Source organism: Lemur catta, chromosome 16 (genome assembly GCF_020740605.2).
Source record: "Lemur catta isolate mLemCat1 chromosome 16, mLemCat1.pri, whole genome shotgun sequence".
NCBI lineage: Eukaryota > Metazoa > Chordata > Mammalia > Primates > Lemuridae > Lemur > Lemur catta.
The window spans coordinates 52,435,526-52,454,307 of NC_059143.1; the positions used below are offsets into that span (position 1 = coordinate 52,435,526).

General features: G+C 41.2%; 1 protein-coding gene across 1 annotated transcript in view; it reads right to left on the reverse strand.

Annotated features, from left to right (window-relative positions):
- Nucleotides 1-282: 282 nt before the first annotated feature.
- The window catches only part of LOC123621668 (cytochrome b5), a 30,146-nt gene continuing 11,646 nt past the window's right edge, over nt 283-18,782 (reverse strand). The window contains exons 2-5 of the mRNA XM_045527572.1: nt 9,594-9,722; nt 7,824-7,853; nt 3,324-3,358; nt 283-1,586 (exon numbers count right to left, since the gene is read on the reverse strand). Coding sequence (XP_045383528.1) covers nt 1,505-1,586; nt 3,324-3,358; nt 7,824-7,853; nt 9,594-9,722 — 276 coding nt within the window. The 3' untranslated portion in view covers nt 283-1,504. The remainder of the gene's footprint in view (nt 1,587-3,323; nt 3,359-7,823; nt 7,854-9,593; nt 9,723-18,782) is intronic.

Here is an 18,782-nt window from a genome sequence, read left to right on the forward strand (position 1 = left end):
ATCCCGTATGTTGTTCCACAACACATGAATAAAACAGAGAGCCAGGGCGGCCAACTGCTGAGTCAGCAATTAAAATGTCACAGTTCAACTATTATGGTTCTTAACAGATATTATTAGCCAACTTCTTAATGAGTTACAAATTAATCACTTCAATACTGTCTAGGATAGGATACACCCAGTTCAATTCACTTCATAGCTAATTTAGGAGCAAAGTTTTAAAAGTATTAAAATTTGAAGCTTTATAGCTAAAAATAACCCAGAAAATTGAAATAGTTACACAGGTTCCTTAACAACTGTTGAAATTTATTTTGAAATACAAATTAGCTCAACTTTCAGTGACAAAAACAGGCAAAGGGTGACACATGCCATTGATTATAAAAATCTGTACTCTGTTAGAATAAAATTCCTTTCCAATGTGTTATTTCTGAAGAACTCCCTTGGCTCCTGGGTCAGCTCACATGGCAGTGGAAACAGTCACACTAGTGACTTACTCATGGTCTGACACATTCACCTGTCAAGTCGCAACATTAAAAAGGAACAAAGCACGAATAAGGACAATGCAGAAGGCAGAGAGCAGCAGGAGGGAAGTAAGATGACTGCATCAGTTCCAGCGAGGAAATAGACAGAGTCCCTGGCAGGTCACCACGAGCAGCTAAATTTCTTCAAAAATCACATTCCAAATGTCCCCCAATCTCCTTCAAAGCTGTTTTTACAAATTAGGGAATCAGCATTTCCTTAGAAGAGTACATAAACAATTTTCCCCTCTGAGGAATTCTTAAATTCTTCAGAAGCCATAAACTGAGCGCCTCTTTGGCATAAGAAAATGGACAGCTGTGATATCCTCTCGCAGTTCATGGGTTTTTGTTTATGTTGCTGGTGGTTTTCAGTCAGAGAAGATACGAAGTCTCGTAGATCTTGTAGGCTACTTTCTCTTTTTGTCATCTACTTCAAGTAGAATAACTACTAGAAACCCTTAAGCTATAATTCCTGGGCCTTTCTTGATCTCCCTGAAAAAAGCAGCCACACTGGGAACATGCAACGCTTGGTGTTCGCTTAGACCAGCAGCAGCACAAGGAGACACTCCAGGTGGTTCCCTTCCCCTCAAGTCCCACAGTCTCCTTGGATCTGAATGAATAACACATTGAATGATTCTTCTAAATAATCAGAGATTCTAAACATTAAAGACAATTACATACCAAATATACAGGCAAACATGGTGGCCTATTTTAGAATCCAGATATATTTTTCAAAGATCATGCTTATAAGTAAATCACATAGCGGAGAAACATCAAAATAAAGTTGATGAATAAAAAGGCACACTTGAGAAGTTCAAGTGGAAAGAATAGGACAGTTCTTTTTGTTTTGTTTCTAATGCAGGAGGAAAAGTTAACAGACATATTAAAATTATTTTTTCAGGTGAAGGTTTCTGTCAGTTGAAGTAGTTACATTGGCTTTTCTTCTCGTACAAAGCAATCCTGTCTTGTGTTGGTGTCTCAGAAGGTATTCAGTCTTCCGCCATGTACAAGCGATACATCAGGGCCACAGCCAGTGCTGAGATGGCAGGGATCACCCAGTTGGTCCACCAGCTACAAGACAGAACAAGCAATGATGCTTGCACGATATCCACTGCAGGCAACTCAAAATCTTTGCTCCTCCTAACAGAAAATTACCATGGCCTGTTTTTCTTTTTTTGTTGTTGCTTTTTTTTGGGGGGGGGAGTTTGTTTTGTTTTGTTTTTTACTTCTGTAACCAATTTGGCTGAAAAGACAATTCGAATTTGCTAAAAGTGATGTGAATGCATGCCCTAGAATACTGCCGATAGCTAAACCCTGCCAGCCTTGTGAGAAAACTAATGCCTCGCTTTGTTCTACTTCGACCTATTTCTATAGACTTTACACAAAGAGCTGTTATCAGTTTTCCAAGAGACACTACTGATTTACCTCAAAGACATAAACTCTGGGTTACACATTGCGAGTTAACAAAAGTTAATATTCCTTACATGTTTTATTCTAGTTACATATATTAATTAAGAATTTTAAATGGCACTCAATTGAGAATCAGAAGACCAAAGTTCTCATTTTGGGTGAGCCACCAGCAAGCTCTACAGCCTAGGGCAAATCACTTCCCTTGAGTGGTAAATATGATTACTACGGTTGCTACTAACACCATACCCCTGATACCCCAAACTTAGGTTTTGAAAATCTAATCTTTACAACCTGTGCTTAGTGGATTTAAAGTGTTAAGAAACAGTACACCCAAACTACTTATTTCTGTGGTCTATAAGGTCTAAATTCACAAAAATGCCTAATTTGCACGTTTGTTCAGTCCTGATACATAGAAGTTTGATCTAGTATAAATTACAGATTATGGATCAAATCAGGGAGAGTTGAGAAAAGCTTTAATTTATATTTTAACATTTAAATTAAATTTGAATCTTCAATTTAGATTTTAATTTCTTAGGAAACAGAAATTAATGTATAGGCTTTCAAATCTAAGTAGTCAATGTATACATATATTTTCCATCATAAACTTTCTGTTCTTTAATACACTTCATACATCAACCCATTCAAAGATAAAGCCCAATATGAAGATTTAAACTGCAAATGGATTACAAGTGGAATTTTCATCTCAGTGGGGTTTGGTGGGGTTTCTCAGTTTCCCTCTAGAAAGAAACCTGCGAGTCAGTGAAGAGTAAGGTGAAGTAACGCCCGAGGGCAGAGACTGTTCCAGAACAGCAACAGACTGGGGCAGTTAAATCTGACAGGATGAAATACAAATGTGTGGTTTTGAGCTTGAGTCCAAAAAAAAAGTGGGGGCTGTTAAGTCAATATGGTAGAACTGCTAAAAATATTAATGTGAGCTTAGACTATGATAAAGAAATCTAGTCCCCAGAATGAGTGAGTCATGTGACACTTGGATTAATAGGTTCAACACTGGGGACAACTTATAAAAATGACAAAGGAAAACTGAGCCATGCTCAGGGAAATGTGATCACTACAGTTTAAGAAACAGACATGCGTCAGGTGAGGAAGGAAACGTCCGTCGGGAGATGAACCCAGGGAGCGGAGCAGCCACGGGACCGGCTATCTGAGGGCACCCGGGGAAAAGGCGATGCCAGCAGTGCTGTATGTTCCCTGGGGTGGACGCAGCCAGAGGGTGAGGTCCAGGGTGGTTGTGGAGAGTGGTCCCAGCTGGAGCTGCCTGACGTTGGGGACCAACGCCCCGAACAGTCTGGCCTGCAGGCAGGGAACACGGGGACGCCCCTGGTCCAACTCTTGACTTCCGAGCCCTGCAACCCAATACGACTTTAAAACTCCACATACCTGGAATTAGAATCAACGGTAGTAATAAGAGTTTCCTGAAACATAAGAGGAAAAGTTAGAGGGAATATCCACACATTTATTCCGTTGACTAAAAACCTGTTTTAAAATAAGATCATGGTATTTTATTCAATGCATTCTTCAACAAATGTTGAAAGGGAAAATTACATCATAAACATCTTTTCACTAAGATGCTTAATTCTGCCATTTTTTTCAGAATAAAAAATGGAAGCATAATCTATATTTAAATTACTTAAGGACATAACCTTGATCATTTGAAAATTTTAAAATAGGCTACATAAAATATCCCGCACAGAATAGGTACCTAAATACTTTAACATAAAAACTGAAAACAGATATTCATGTACACATACACACAACCCCCTGCCATCTTTAGGAAGAGTTTAATTCTTCAAAAGCACAAATAAATGTTCAATAAAAACATCAGTTATTTCATTCAAATATGATAGATATAAAAGTGTACCTTTTAATTACATTAAATACATGTCAACCAAAAAGAAAAAATAACTGTTTAACACTGGACCCCCTTTCCCCCAGCCACTTCTACCTCTGTCCTGACAGGGACTGGCCTCACACTGACCACCCACCACCGGCCACTGTCACCCCAACAACAAACTTCCAAATAAGGAAGCCTTGTTTTTACCTTCCAGCACTTCTGAGAGCAGCTCTAAAGAAGTACCACTGAAGTGAGCTGACAGCTGCTCTGGAGAAGTAGATACTTCCCTGAGGGCTGAAACATTAAGGCCTAGCAAAATACAAACTTTTCTGGGCTTAACGTGTTAAGAAAGCATTCTTTCGATATTTCACACCAGCAAAAGTTATTAGTGCCTCAAACAAAACCAGCTGTAAATAAGCAGCTTCATCAGAGAGCTCTATGTCTGCAGTTTCTCAAAGCACAAATAAAAAAGCATTAGCAAAACAATCAGCTGTCTGCAGTGAAGCCAAGCTACACTCTGCAAAGCACATTAAAGAAACTCCCACGAAAAGGCAGAAACCTCTTAGGGGAGAGCAGGCAAAGCATTTGTGAGACCCACCAACCTTGAAATATCTCCTTAAGATTCCTGACACAGTTGGGGAAAAAAATAAATCATTTACAAAGCAAATGTCACAATATCTATTTAAGCAATTCTAAATGTTAGCAACTATAACAACTACAGCCAAGATTATTTTCCAAATTTTGTATATGTGAGTAAAGTTAAAAACTGCTAGAAATAATCAAAATACGCAAAAATGTTATTTAGCTACTAAAAGACAATCAGTTCGGAAACAAAAGAATTCACTGAAGGTAAAATATTATTGTCACACTAGAAAGTTAAGCTTGAAACAGTACATGGAAGGCAAACGCGAACATTCATGACATTGTTAAACTGAGCACGAGTGGGCATTCCACCAAACACGCCAACAACCCTGAAAACTCGCCGGCCCGTCCTCCTCCACCTTCGTGGTTGCCACAAGCGAGTGCTAATGTTCAAAAAGCTGCTAGCACATCACTACCAGCAGCAATGAACCTCTGAAGAGATGAACTTAAGAAAATCATGTAACTTTTTTGATTGTTTATCATCTTCTTGGCTCTATAACCAGGATAGCTGACAGTTAAAGCAAGTGTGAATGACCACTTAGCACTGTGACGAAAAAGCAAATTGTCTTCAGTGGCCAGTGCTCTGAAGGGCCTCACGTGGGTTTAGGGATGTAACTACCAAATATGTCAGCAATGAATAGGGAGAAAAGACTATGGTTTCTATGACAGGCTCTGCCACTTGTTCACTCCCTGACCTTGAGGGTTTAACTTCCGTAAAAAAAAGGTTAACAAATCAATAAGTCATGTGTAATGACTTATAAAAGTCATGTAAAGTCACGTCTAAGTTGTGATAAGCTCCATATAAAAGCATGCACAGCCCAAGAAGCTTTTGCAAATCAAAGCTATCTCATTTGTAAGTTCATTTAACTTAGCGCATCCTTTAGCTGCAGGACTTCCTCCTTTAAAACACTGGTGGTCGGTGCCCAGCATGTCAGGTCCAGAGCCTACAGAACCAGCTAAGAGATTGAAACCAACAAGCCTGAGAGTGTTAGACTCAACACTGGAGTGTGTGACTTTGAACAAGGAGCTTAACACTTCCAACCTTAGTTGTCTTCACTCCTTGGCAGGTCTGTGGATCTTACAAAGATATAGTAAGAACCAAATAAATAATTTATATAACACATGCTTTGAAAACTATACCCAAGAAAGGGTATTGCTACTACTAATATCCTTCATGTAAGCAAATTTGATAGATACAGGTATGCTTAATTAATACATTTAATTAAAAATGCCTGATTTCTATGTCTACAAATATCTTAATTTGGCCACTTAACACTATGCTTTCCTCTGGGCAGTTTCAAGCTAATAATCTTTGGTACATTTTATTACGCAATTCAACTAGATACTTTAAGCAGGCAACATTTCAAAACTTCAGACCACAGTGTACATTGTTCAGCCTGGAGACAGATGGATGGATGGATACATGACACACAATAGAAATACCCAAGGATACTCTCTTCTTCTGGAAAACTAAAAGTACAAGAAAGATAAATCCAGAAAAGCAATCATGTATTTTCTTGCATTTCATGTGCTTATAGCCTCTCAAAAAACCCAGCAAGTTCCTGTCCCACAATCCTGCATTCTGCTCTAATTTAAGCAAAAAATTACATAATATAGAGGTTTCTTTTTTTTGTAAATAAAATACTCAAGTTGTCTTGAGTAAATCTCTGAAGAGAGTAAAAAATATCTACTTTAAAAAGTTAGTGTGATTCTTAAAACTCCAGTAAGATCTTCTATAGCCAGCAAGCTGATCAAATACGTATCAACTACTAATGACGACATGATGAAAGCCAGCCTTAACTCACAGAGAGCTCTCACTAACATAATGTTGTCAGGAAAATTTACGTTGATGTTGAAAGCTAAATTCCCAGAATTTAGCATGTAAACTTGCTCTGTCCCCTAAATATTGAGTATCAAAGTGATCAGTGCTTTAAAATAGGAAAATAAGAACAAATAGCAACGGTCAATGAGTTCAACGTAACAGTAGAGGTTATAATGCATGTGTTCTGAAAGCAAAGGAGGAACCTGTCCTTCAAACGCAAAGCAGCTATGGTGGGAGACACATTGACCACCTGAGACCTAATGGTGTTTCCTGCTTGCAGGCATTACGGCTAGAGACGTGGCTGGCCTTGCAGTGATCCAAGTTCATGTAAGAGCCTTATCAAATCTTTGTTTTACTGTAGCTGAATGACTTACACCAAGATTATTAACATACTGAACGCCTGACAGGAAAATATGCACCTTTCCCCTGACAGTCTTTAGAGAAAAAAGAAAAACTGCATGTATCACAGAATTTCAGCTGTTCAAAAAGCAGCCTCAAAAAAGGTGCTAACGTCAAATAAACTGACAGCAAGGACCCCAAGCAATTGTTCAAGAGGCCATTCAAATTCTGAAATCCATTTTTTATCTCCCAGAAGGACTCGTATCTCCAACATTGAACTTGAGTCTTTTTTTTGAACAAGGAAAGGAGAGAACATAAATGAAATTGCTTTGTACTAAACAGCATTACACAAGACTTTTATTGTACTATCCTGGATGCAGAGATAAACAGCCTTTATACTCATATTATTGGATTAACTGCTTTGATTCTGGTGTAGATTAAAGACATCTTGACAGTAACAGAAAGCAAAGTGAGTTCACCAAGGCCTGATACAAGCTCACTGCAGTCTTGCTGTTGTGCTCCCTCCAATAAAACCAAGAATAAACAACAAAATGAAAAAAATTAGACTTTCTGCTACTTAAGAAAAACTTTCCCCCTAGTGCTTTAGTTACAGGCCAGGAGCTACTATGCCTACGTGTACTTTTGGGAAACTTTGGCTGTTCTCATCCATTCTTACTCTGGATTCATCTTCAAATGTAAGTGACATGGTCAGTTCAGAGAGAAGGGCTCGTGAACCAGAGTGTAAAACTGGTATTACCCGAATGATTTTCCTTTCCTCTGGAAAAATAAGTCAAAAGGGTATATTTAATATTAAATTCATCCAGCAAATATTTATTGAACACCTACTATGCCCCAGAGATGCAGAGATGAACAGGACATGGGTAGTGTTCTCCAAGAGTTAAGTAATAGGACCTCTACTCAACCAGATTTTAAGTTCCTAGAAAATAAGGCTCGTGTCAAATCTTTCAGGTAGAAGCACAGTGCTACCTATAAAAAACAGCTCTTCAAAAGATATTAATAATTAAAAAAAAAAGTATTGAGAGTCTTACAAAAATAACACACAAGCTATCCTGACAAAACATACTAACTAGTCTACACAAATAAAAATTTTTGCCGAGCCAGCAGGTAAGAGCTGCGCTGGCCTCAGCCAGCTAAGTAAAAGACCTCTGCCTTCAGTCTGACAGGTATTAAAGACAATGAAAATAACTCTATCCACCGAGACATGTGAGATGGTCACACTTACCGAAGGCTTGTTTAACTTTGCTCTGTCATCCTGCAATAAAAAAAATAAGGCACATTAAAGTACCATTTCTAAAGCGTTCACTTTGAGTTTTTAAAATTACAATTTAGTAATTAGCATTCTGGGTTCAGCATTCAGCTGTTAAACACAAAGTTTGATCTATCTGGCTTAACAGCAAAATTTGATGGCAGGTCAAGTGCTGAGAGGTATTTTCTATCTGGAGTTCCAAGGGTTAGAATAGCATCCATGACAGTCCTCTTTGTAAGCTCATGTGTGTATATGTTTATTAGACTTGGACTATAATCTTTAATTCAGAGAACAGCTGCAGACCTAGTTCTTCCCTCTGTGCTCTCAAATTCCCTTGGAGATGGTACGCATCTTTTACTTGCATGATATCCTCACTGAATCCCTGCACTCTCCCAATTGTAGGGTCATAAACTATTAAACCTCAGAAGCCACCAGAAATCAAGTGTGTCTTGATGCTTGCCCCAGGGAAGCCCGGCAGGCAGGTGGGACAGAAATGCTGTAGTCGGGGCCTGAAACCCGCCCCCATCCACCCCGCTGGGAAGAATGTGGCTGGCATGGGACATTTTTAAGGGCAGGGCTCTCTGATTACCATAAAACTACTTCACTTTTGTGAAACATGAAGATGAAAATACATGGGCAAATAAACTTTCCAGATAGATGAAAGCTTACTCCCTGAAAGTACATACCTCCTACTGCCAAAAACAAAACAAACCTCCACACCCAACAGAAGTTATTCTAAAGTGGATTTCCTCTTTCCGGCCCCCGACAAAGACCCTGGTGTGACCCAACCCTTCCTCCACTGCCAGTCACCGCAAGCAGCATCAATGATACACAATGAAACTTCTTATATGTTTTAAGTGTTTCTCAGTTTGCTCACTTGGGAGGCTATTTGCCTGTATTATTTTTCTCATGAGAAAAAAGCCAGTTTGTATCAGTACCCCGACCCCTCCCAGTAGGCTGCTCCTGCTGCCAGGAGCTGGGTGGGCAGGGAGGAGCAGGTGCTGGGGGGCTCGATGCACAGCCGGGAGGCACTTTCAGATGCTCAGAGGGCTCAGAAACTTCTTTCCAAGTTTTCAGCTGTATTCCTGACAACTTAGGTTGACAGACTTAGGTTTAACATGGCCATTTAAAACTGTCACAGCAGGGCCTAAATTCACATCACAGCCCTATGTTTATATGAATGCTAAGTTAGGTCAGTTTTTTCCAAAAATCAGTCAATGGATTGGTACCAAGGCTGCATCTTCATAGGTCTGCGGTAAAGTGAGCAGAATCAGGACAATGTGCTCGTTTTAGATAAGGCAGAGCTGCTTCATTTAACGTAGCTTAGTTTTTAAATTTTTTAAATCATTTTTTAGATTTAAAATGTCCTCAGAAAGGAGAAGGGGGGTTTTCTAAGAAAAATATTTTGGTCAAAAAAGAAAAAGGGAAAGAAAACTATGCTGGATTGACACCCCCACCTTTTAAAATTTGCTGCCTCACAGAATTTCTAAGACTGCATCATTCCCCAGCACATGGCCTTGGATAGAGTGTTCCAACTCAAAGTGCCAGTAAAAAATGCAGCCAGTGAAATGGAAAGAAATTTTTGGTCAATTTATTTATGACAAAAATAGTGTTCTAAAATCAGGAGGAGGTGTTTTTACTTTACTCCTTTTTAAATTTGGGTACATGCAAACCTACATGCTTGGGTAAGATAAGCCGATAGCCTTGAAGAGAAATAAAAACAGAGCACTCCCCAAAAGTACTTACTGGATGAACCTCCCCGATGATGTACGTTTTGGACAATTCCCGAGCATCCGTAGAGTGCCCGACATCCTCAAAGTTTTCAGTAGCGTCACCTCCAGCTTGTTCCCTTAAGACTTCTTCCCCACCAGGATGCTGTTTAAAAGATAGAATAAAAGATAAATATTTTTTCAAGCAAATGAGTTAAAAGAAAATGGCCAGTTTATTTAACCAAATAGGCTACTCCATAAGTACCAGATGACAATGGGTGACTGTATCTTGTTCATAATGTGGATTATTAATAAAACGTCACACTCCCTTATACTCAATTTCCTTTGTGGACGTGCAGCGGCACCTTCCCCTGATGGCAGAGGGTGCTTCCCGTGACACGCACATGGCTTAGCGAGAGCACTAGGCGGGTATCTTCCATCCGCTGGTATCGTCCACTCTGCTCTTTCATAAAGCTCTCAAAGTCGCTCTCTTAATCTGTTCCCAATCTATTTTTTCTTGAATCTTACACCTGACACCACTTTTCACTTCTCCAGTCTACGTGTGACTCAAGAGTGGCCACTGCCTGAGGTAACAATTCATAGGAGGCCAGGTCGCCTGACACTTCCCTCTGGAAACACTGTGCGCCTGCACCTGCCTTTGCAGAACGTGCTTTCTAGCAGGGGGGGGGGGGGGGAAACAACAGCAGATGAGACTTGCTCAAGATGCCGCAGTGAGGATACAGCACTGACAGAGAACCATGGAGCTCAATTCCACAGGGGAAGTGGGGGAGCCTCTTGTGTAAGAAAGCATTTCAGTGCTTTTAGCTGCTCTAATTAGTAAAACAAAGGACGTCTGGATGCAGGGAGGGGGGACTTTTTCCTCTAAGGTGATTGATGAGTGGGGCCCATCACCGGACACAGGGGAAGATGTAGAGATTCTCAGGCAAGGGAAGTTCTCAGAAAAGGAAAAAGAACAGCTTGGTTAAAGCTTCCTAAATACATATTTCTGTAGGGAGGAAAAAACCAAACTTCTAAAATGGAGCTTGAGTATTCTCTTAGATCAAATCAATCCTGACCATGAGCAAAGCACCTGTAAGCATCCAACCCCTGAACAAAACCAGTCTTCCTTGCACAGCTGATTCTAGTCAGTCCTTCACGTCTCCCAATAACGGAAGATATAAAGGCACATAACGTTGCACAAAGGTCAGTGATTATTCTGTTTGGAAACCTGTTTCTCCTTTTACTTTGTTTAAACATATTTAGTGTTAAAGAAATCTGCTATACATATGAATAATTTTTGAAAGAAAACTTGATTATCTTACACATTGTTTTATTAAATAAGAAGCAGATAATGCATGGTGCTAGTGGTTACCACTCACCATGGGAACTTGGGGAAATAATGGTACTTATATAGTTTCTGAAGATTAAATGTATTAATATATGTGTTTTGCACATAATATATGCTCAATAAATATTATCCAGCATTTTTATCAAACATTTTCCAATGTCACTAAGTATCTTTTCTCAATGTGACTGTTTAAATGGCTACATGTTACATTGTACAGGCATTCCCCAATTTATCTAAATGTCTTCTATTGGGGACATGTAGTTTATTAGAAGTCCACTTTAAACAAGCATGGGATGCAGACTAGAGGTACAGGCAGGAGACTGGCTACCCAAAAGCCAGGCTGAAGCTTCTGCATTCATCTCCAAGGCTGTGGCAGTGAAAACATGGTTTTGTTCATTCAGGAACAGTCTGTTTATTGTTGGGCAATGAGGAGAAGCCACAGGTGGGAGATATAAAATGACTAACACAACAAAGCACCCACAAATTATGTAAATTCACATACTGCTGTTCCTTATGTGCAGATGGCCTGACTCACGAGCTTCCTTAACTTTTGATACCTGTTAATGATATGCAAGTGCAGACAAACCTTGGGTCATTTTCCAATTACAGCTTATCTTCAAAGGGCAATTTCAAATAAGGTTAAAAACATAGACTTGGCCCTTGATAAGGACTTGTAAAATTAGACAAGTTTTTAAATACAGAATTCTGATCTTTACAGTGCTAAAATGGAGAAAGTAAACATTCTATTTCATAATGTAGAAGGGCAAAAGGGCCACTCCTCACCTTAATTTCTGACCAAGAACGGAAACAAGACAGATAAATGCATCAATCTATTTGCCTATCTCTGATATATACCTTGTCTAAACCACTGTGAGGCAGTTTTCTATGGAAAAAGTAAAAGACTGAAATATCTTGGATTATTACTGGTTTCACTGACAACTGATAAAAATTTTTAAAGTAGACCAAAAAAAAACTATTTAAGAAAAAATGTATCGGATAAAACTAATTGACACTAAAATATTTTCACTCTAAAGTTTTAACAATTAGTAAGAAAATCAAAGCCTAAAAATTAATATTTCAGAACAAAATAACTCAAGTCTTGGTAAGACAGTAAAAGGTACCAGACTAGCTTTTTGTAATATCTAGTATTTTCCTTGAAATATATTTATGATGGAAAGAGACACCTTGCCATGTGACTCGAGTCTAAATCATGAAGTACTGAAACCCAGCAATTTATCTTGTCACTCTTCTCACTCGTTAGCAAATACGTGCAGTTTTCATAGGCACAGGTCCCATTTTGAGACTAAGGAAAATGCTCTTCCTTACCATCAGCACTGTTAAGTGACAAAGAAAAACTGGGAATGCTGGTGTTTGTGCCATCGTGGTTATTCCCCAAGGTAAGCGGATGACAGCAATTTGTGTCCTATCTTTTAGGTAGGTTACAGACTTTGGGAGTGGTCCAAAGAAAAGGCAAGGCTTTGAAAAGGAAAGTGGTAGAAAAATAGGTGAATGAAATTATCTCATGATTTACTGAAAGATTTAAGGAAAAGAACAAAATGTACAGTCACACATGGGCAAGATTACAGGTAACAAAAGAGGTTAAATTCTCCCAGAGTGTGAGCCAAACAGAAGCTATGGTTCCACTTTGGTGAACTCCACGGCGGAATCCTCCACGATGCCCGGCTCGCCACAGCCCCACCCAGCCCACCACACACTCATGGTGGCAGAGACCAGCTGTGGGGCCCAGAGACAGGGAGAAAGGTGGAGAGAGGACATGAGTGGGGGCAGTGGAGGACAGATTGTGGTTATGGGAACACAAAGCTATTTCCACCAGAGCAGCCCCTCTAACAGAAAGTCTTCCATTTTTCCAGAGGCAGATTTCAATTTCCACTGTATTATTACGTGCTAAAGTTAATTCACTCAACAAATACACCCCGAGTGTCTCCACGTGCCAGATACCAAATTGGGCTGGATGCACTAGTGACCAAAGATGCCCCAGGTCCTGCCCTCAGGGAGTTCACAGACTAACATGGATCGAACATGAATAACCCAGGACTACACACCTGCAAGTGACTGTAAATGTTCTGAAAGAGCACAGTACTGTGAATGCCGAATGTCACCCATCTGAGTCAGGGGGGACCCCGGTGCTGGAGTTAATGAGGGACCAGAGGAAGGAGAAAGGGCCGGGGGCGGGGGGCACGCAGTGCTTCTGGCCTCTGCAAGGATTTTCATCTCTGTCCTGTGAGCAATCAGAAGCCATTGCAAGGATGTAATCAGGGAAGGCGACAAAATCAGATTTAATCTTACAACATAACCCAATCTTCAGAGTGATTTTCAAGTATGCCATACAGTATTATTAACTACAGTTACCACACTGTACAAAGCATCTCCAGAGCAAGACTTCAGCACAAATCAAACTGGGTTGGCAGAAAAGGCTCTCCCCACGCCCACCCCAGAGACAGTCTCACTCTGTTGCCATGCCTGGCATCACCATGCCTGGCTAATTTTTTAAATTTTTTCTAGAGCTGAGGTCTCACTATGTTGCCCAGTCTGTTCTCAAGCCATCCTCCTGCCTCAGCCTCCCAAAGTTCTGGGATTACAAGCACAAGCCACTGAACTGGTCAGAAAAAGCTTTTGTCAACTGACTCATCCAAGGAGAGACCAACATTAATGTTGAAGATGGCCAAGAACAAAATGACTTTCCTGTAATTAGGTGGCAAGTTTTAGGATCAAGCCAGACCTGTTTTACCATTTTGCCAACCCTATGGCATGAAGAGGTAAAGTGAAAAAGTTCTTATCTGTATAATGGCAATGCAATGAAGGCTTGCATAATACAGAGTAGTTCATTTTATTAATGTAATAAAAATTAAGTTATATGGCTTTAGTCCTTGTTTTACAATCACTAAAAGTCTGAAGTAGTGTCTTAACCTCTTCAGTTATAATTTCTATACTAATGCGAGAAATACAATTGTAACTGTCCTTGTAAATTTGAGGATTTATTAAAGTCAAGGGTTCACCAAATACATACATATGAAAATGAGGGCAATACACATAAGGCCAAAAATGAAGTGTTAAATGGTCTCAATAAATTCAAGGAAACAACAGGTCACGTCAGTCAGAGCTGAACAACTGACAGTGAGGGTGAGTCAGCTCTGAGCCCGGGGCTGGTCATCCCAACTCATGGCACTCACCGGGCCATACGGTATTCAATGATTTAAAAGGTAGAGCCCTGGCTTCCTAAGAAACAGAAGAGCTTGAAAAGGAAGAAAATACTGTTTTACAAACTTGATAAATTATTATTCACTGGGCACCAAATATCCATAATGAATTAAGCACTACTTACAGTCCCTTGGACAATGCTAACAAACAGAAACAAGCTCAGACTCTCATTTCATCTCTAATTAATAGCACCAAGCCAGCATTTTCCGTTATACCCTCTCTGGAAAATCAGCACTCTTAAAACTGATGACCAACATGTCGCCCTTCACCTACGAAGCCGGTCTAGCCAAGACCCCACCACCCACCCACCTCTTTCCAAATATACCCTAGTGGTAAGAATTTGCTTTAATCTGAAAAACATTCAGTGCAGGTGGAATTCACCTGCTCCCGCTTCCCTCAGGAGAGGCCAAGGTTTCCAGAGTCAGCCCTGCACTCACAGCCACCCTCTGAGACCATGTGACGGGCTTCATCCGGACCCAGGTTCTAAGAACCTTCCCAGGAAGACATGTGGCCTATTTAGCAGCATGCAGCTCAACAGTTTATACCCTGGTCATTAGAAAAAGAACTTGATTCTAAACCTATGGGTGACGCTGGCATGCCCTACGGATGGCACACCCAGGACCGTTCACATGGCAAAGCCAGTCCCTGGAAGGCCTTGCTCACCTGCACCTCAATCTCTGGCTCCCAGGTACTTTCTACTTGAGTAGTTACAAGGAGCAAGAGGGACAGAGCATACAACATGGAACTTCTTTCAAATGAAAAACAGGGGGACCATTTCCCACACACAGGAAAAAAATGAGTATCAGAGTGCAGATAGCAGAAGGTGCCTTATAAGGGCACGACGCTTTTATCACATGTGAGCTACAGAGTAAGTATAACAAAGACATGATCTTGGGATGACTGCATGTCAAGAAGAATTATACAATATACATAATGAGTGATGCCTCAAATCCTTTTTAGAATGAGGTCAAAGAGAAATGCTAAACAAAGGAATAAATGATTAGAGATTCCACAGTATACAGGATTTTTGAAACTGCAAAAAAATCCATTTTCTATTTAACATTGCACACTGAAAATGGATCTATAAAAATTGGCAAGATAAAATACATTGAGATGCTTTCTTGATACAGAGGATTTCAATAAATAATTCTTAACATGAAGGCAAATTCCTTAAGGAGAAAGACAACATTGCTAATAAAGTTGAAGTCACTTGCCTCAAATATGCAGTCTGCAACTATTACTTATCCAGAACTGATTACTGGGTGAAAATAATCTTCAGGCCCATTCTTCATTCCTGCTATAGCCAATTTACAATTCCTTCGATAATCTACCCAGAAAATAAACATGAGTATAAATATTTTGGAATTATCTTTGCCAGCTATATTCCTCTTTAACACAAATAATGTGACAATGAGACTGCCATAGGCTTGATACAGAATAATATTTTTGTTTAGTGTTATCCTTAACCCTAGAATTCTTACATTTTAGTGGCTACGGAAAAGCAAATTATAAAAATCTCAAAGTCAAAGGTTAGATGGTCTTTCTCTGAGATAGGAAAGCCTCACATTCTTGTGAGACCAGGGAGGGCTTCTCATCCAGTTCACAGTTGCAGCCACCACCTCCCTCACCCGTTCTTATCCCTCTTATAGACTGCTGCTGGAACACTCATCCTCAAATACTGCTCTGACCATTTCTTGTGCCCCACTCAAAAACCTACAATGGTGAATTTCTGCAGCCGAATCAAATGCCTCTTGGATTTCTCAACAGAGGGGGCTTTGGCATCCACGAGGCCCGGGGAGTGCCCGCAGGTGCACGATCAGATCAGGTGGGGGGAGAAGCTCACTATTCCAACATCGTTTTCTCCCTAACACTTAAACTTTTAGCGGGGACTGGCCAGTAAATGAAGGTACTAGAGGTATATATCAGCATCCTTTGCAGCTGGGTATCCCATGTGCTTAAACTCTGCCTAATAGAATGTAAGAACCTTCAAGAAATCTTTCCTTTAGTGTGGTGTGCCCCTGCTGCCCTTTCTTCATCCTTCCTTCGTCCGCTGCCTGGAATAGGGATGCTGCCCCTCTGCACAAGGATAAGGGCCACCCCCAGGGCTGGCCGAGAAGACAGGACACAGCTATCACATGTCCCAGCAGCAAACAGAATGAATAGCCAGCTCTTTGGGGTTCTTCTGAGCCTAATCCTCATTACTGCATCAATCATTTAGTCAAGAAATATGACCTGCAGGCACTGTACTAAAATGCACAAGCCATTAAAAAAAATGAATAAAACATAGTGCCAACCCTCAAGAAACTTAAAACCAAGTCAGGGCAATGGTCTTGACAAACGTCAAACAATTAGAGAAATATTAAGGGGCCATCTGAATTGTTGACTAGACAGAGCATGAGTCTGGAAAAGTAGAGGCTGTAAGAAACACTCTAGGTCCCCACAGAGCACTTAGGATGTGGACCGTGGAGCAGGCACGTGAAAATGCACAAGCTGAAGAGACGGGCATGACGGATACGCTGGATGCGCCCTGCACCACAGCTCCCCCGACCAGCCTCGACCCCAGCCTTCAGCATAAACAGCTTCTCTGCGCGCCAAGTCTGACCGTCCCCCACCCCAGCCTGAGCCCAGCAACAACAGCACGTAACTGAGCTGGAGATCTCCACGCAAAACGATAGGCTGAAGGTCAGAATCCCAGATGTTTAAGAGTTTAAAAGGACCTTCAGAGTTCCAACATCCCAAATGTACAGATGGAGAAACCGGACGCAGAGAAATGAAGGCCAGTACTACCCTGCCAGCTCACAAAGGAGGCAGGAACAGAGCCAGGTTTCTGACTTTTAGCATTCAGCCCCCCCCTCACTTATTTTTGAACATGCAAAGTTTTATATTTCTGGACAAAGTGACTTAAAATATACAAAAGATGTCTTAAAAAATAAACCTTCCTCATAAATTTCCCTTTTGAGAATTTGGGGGAAAAAAATCTCTCATCTCTTCTAAACTTCAAGAAAATTTGTCACTTACCTTGCCTTCCTGGGCCTCACCAATTAAAAAAGATGCAAAAGACACACGCACACACACACAGGCACACAGAGGTACCTATGTCAGGGTTCCACAAGACAAGGTTGTGCCTATTAAAAAAAAACAAAAAACAAACAAACAAAAAAACCCCACCCAACAGGGTATGCAGAACTACATTACCATATTGCAGTATGCACCAGGTCAAAGTCATGCCCTCTGAAGGTTTGCATAACCCAGCAAAAAACAAACCACCACCATTACCAAAAAAAAAAACCCCTTTTAACCTAAACGTAATGCTACGTGGACCAAAGTCCACCAATTCTGGAGTTTTAAACAGGATCTTTCATTCCAAACACTTAACACTGCCAAAAAAGGTGAGGCAAACAGATTGTCCACAAACAATGACTAGGCAAAAAAATATATTTAAAGAGCTTATCTGCAATAGCTAAGCCAAAAATGAAAATAATCCAGGAGAGTTTGGAGAGAGAACAATTTATGCAAGATTTATTAACAGAATAAAATAACAAGAGAGCCTAACCAAAGGTTTGCTATCATTTCTGGATACTGTTTCTCTAAGGCAGCAAAGGGTTATGGCCTCAAAGTTGGTTTGAGCTCATCAGGCCTCTGTTCTCCAACCCGGACCCGTGGAGGTGCCAACATCTGCGTGCAGCAGAGTCCATACACACCCTCCCACAGAATCCTCACAAGCATCATCCCAGTTACCTCTCCCCCCTCCACTCTGACGGGCACAGGATGGAAACCATCTCTGCATTCACCCACTGGCTGATGGGTGCCACTGTCCAACTCAACCATCCGCGGAAAGGCAAGCAAGCGCTATTGTTACCAAGACGGGAAAGCCACGCCACCCCCCCAAGTTACAGTCTAATAAGGAAACAGACACACAAGCAGCTAACCGTAGTAAGTACCGATGCAAGAGCCACCGCACAAAGCATGAGGGGAAGCACTCTCCCGGGAGGCAGAGAACAGACCGGGGAGGGTCACTCAGCAGGCTATGCTTGGACTCTGAGCAAAAGTTTTGGGTTCCAAGCCAAGGTCACGGACACCACACAGGCCTTGAGCAGAACACAAGGGTGTGGCAGAGCCACGAGCAGCTGTAAACACAGGAGCATATGTGGGTGACCAGACGTGGGGCAGCTGAGGCTCACCCTCCTGTGGGAACTGACCTGGAGAGACTAGACAGGAAGAGCACCTGAGTTTTTGCTGAAGAGCTCTGCATTTCACAGCCCAGAAAAACTGTGCATCTTCTGTTACCTTCTAGCTTTCCGTATCTCACCTTTCCACCCTAGCAGCTGGGGAAAAAGTCTAGGGGGAATTTGGGAAGTGTTCAGAGTATGGTGTGTGGACCCTTCCAAAGCTCACAACCAGCCTAGGAGGTAGGCATTACCGTGGCCACCTCCCCTTTACAGACGAGGAAGCTGAAGCCCAAGGTGACAGAGTCTGTCTGGGGAGGCCCCGGGGAGTGAAATTAGGCAGGCAGACCCCACACCAGTCCCGAGAGCGCTGTGTATACTCGGAAGAAAGCCACTTTCCCGAGATCTGCGTCTCAGATCTACCTCGAGATGCTTGTGTGTGGCCCTCAGGCACAGTTTATCTGGGGACCACCCACCTGCTGGATTAAATGAC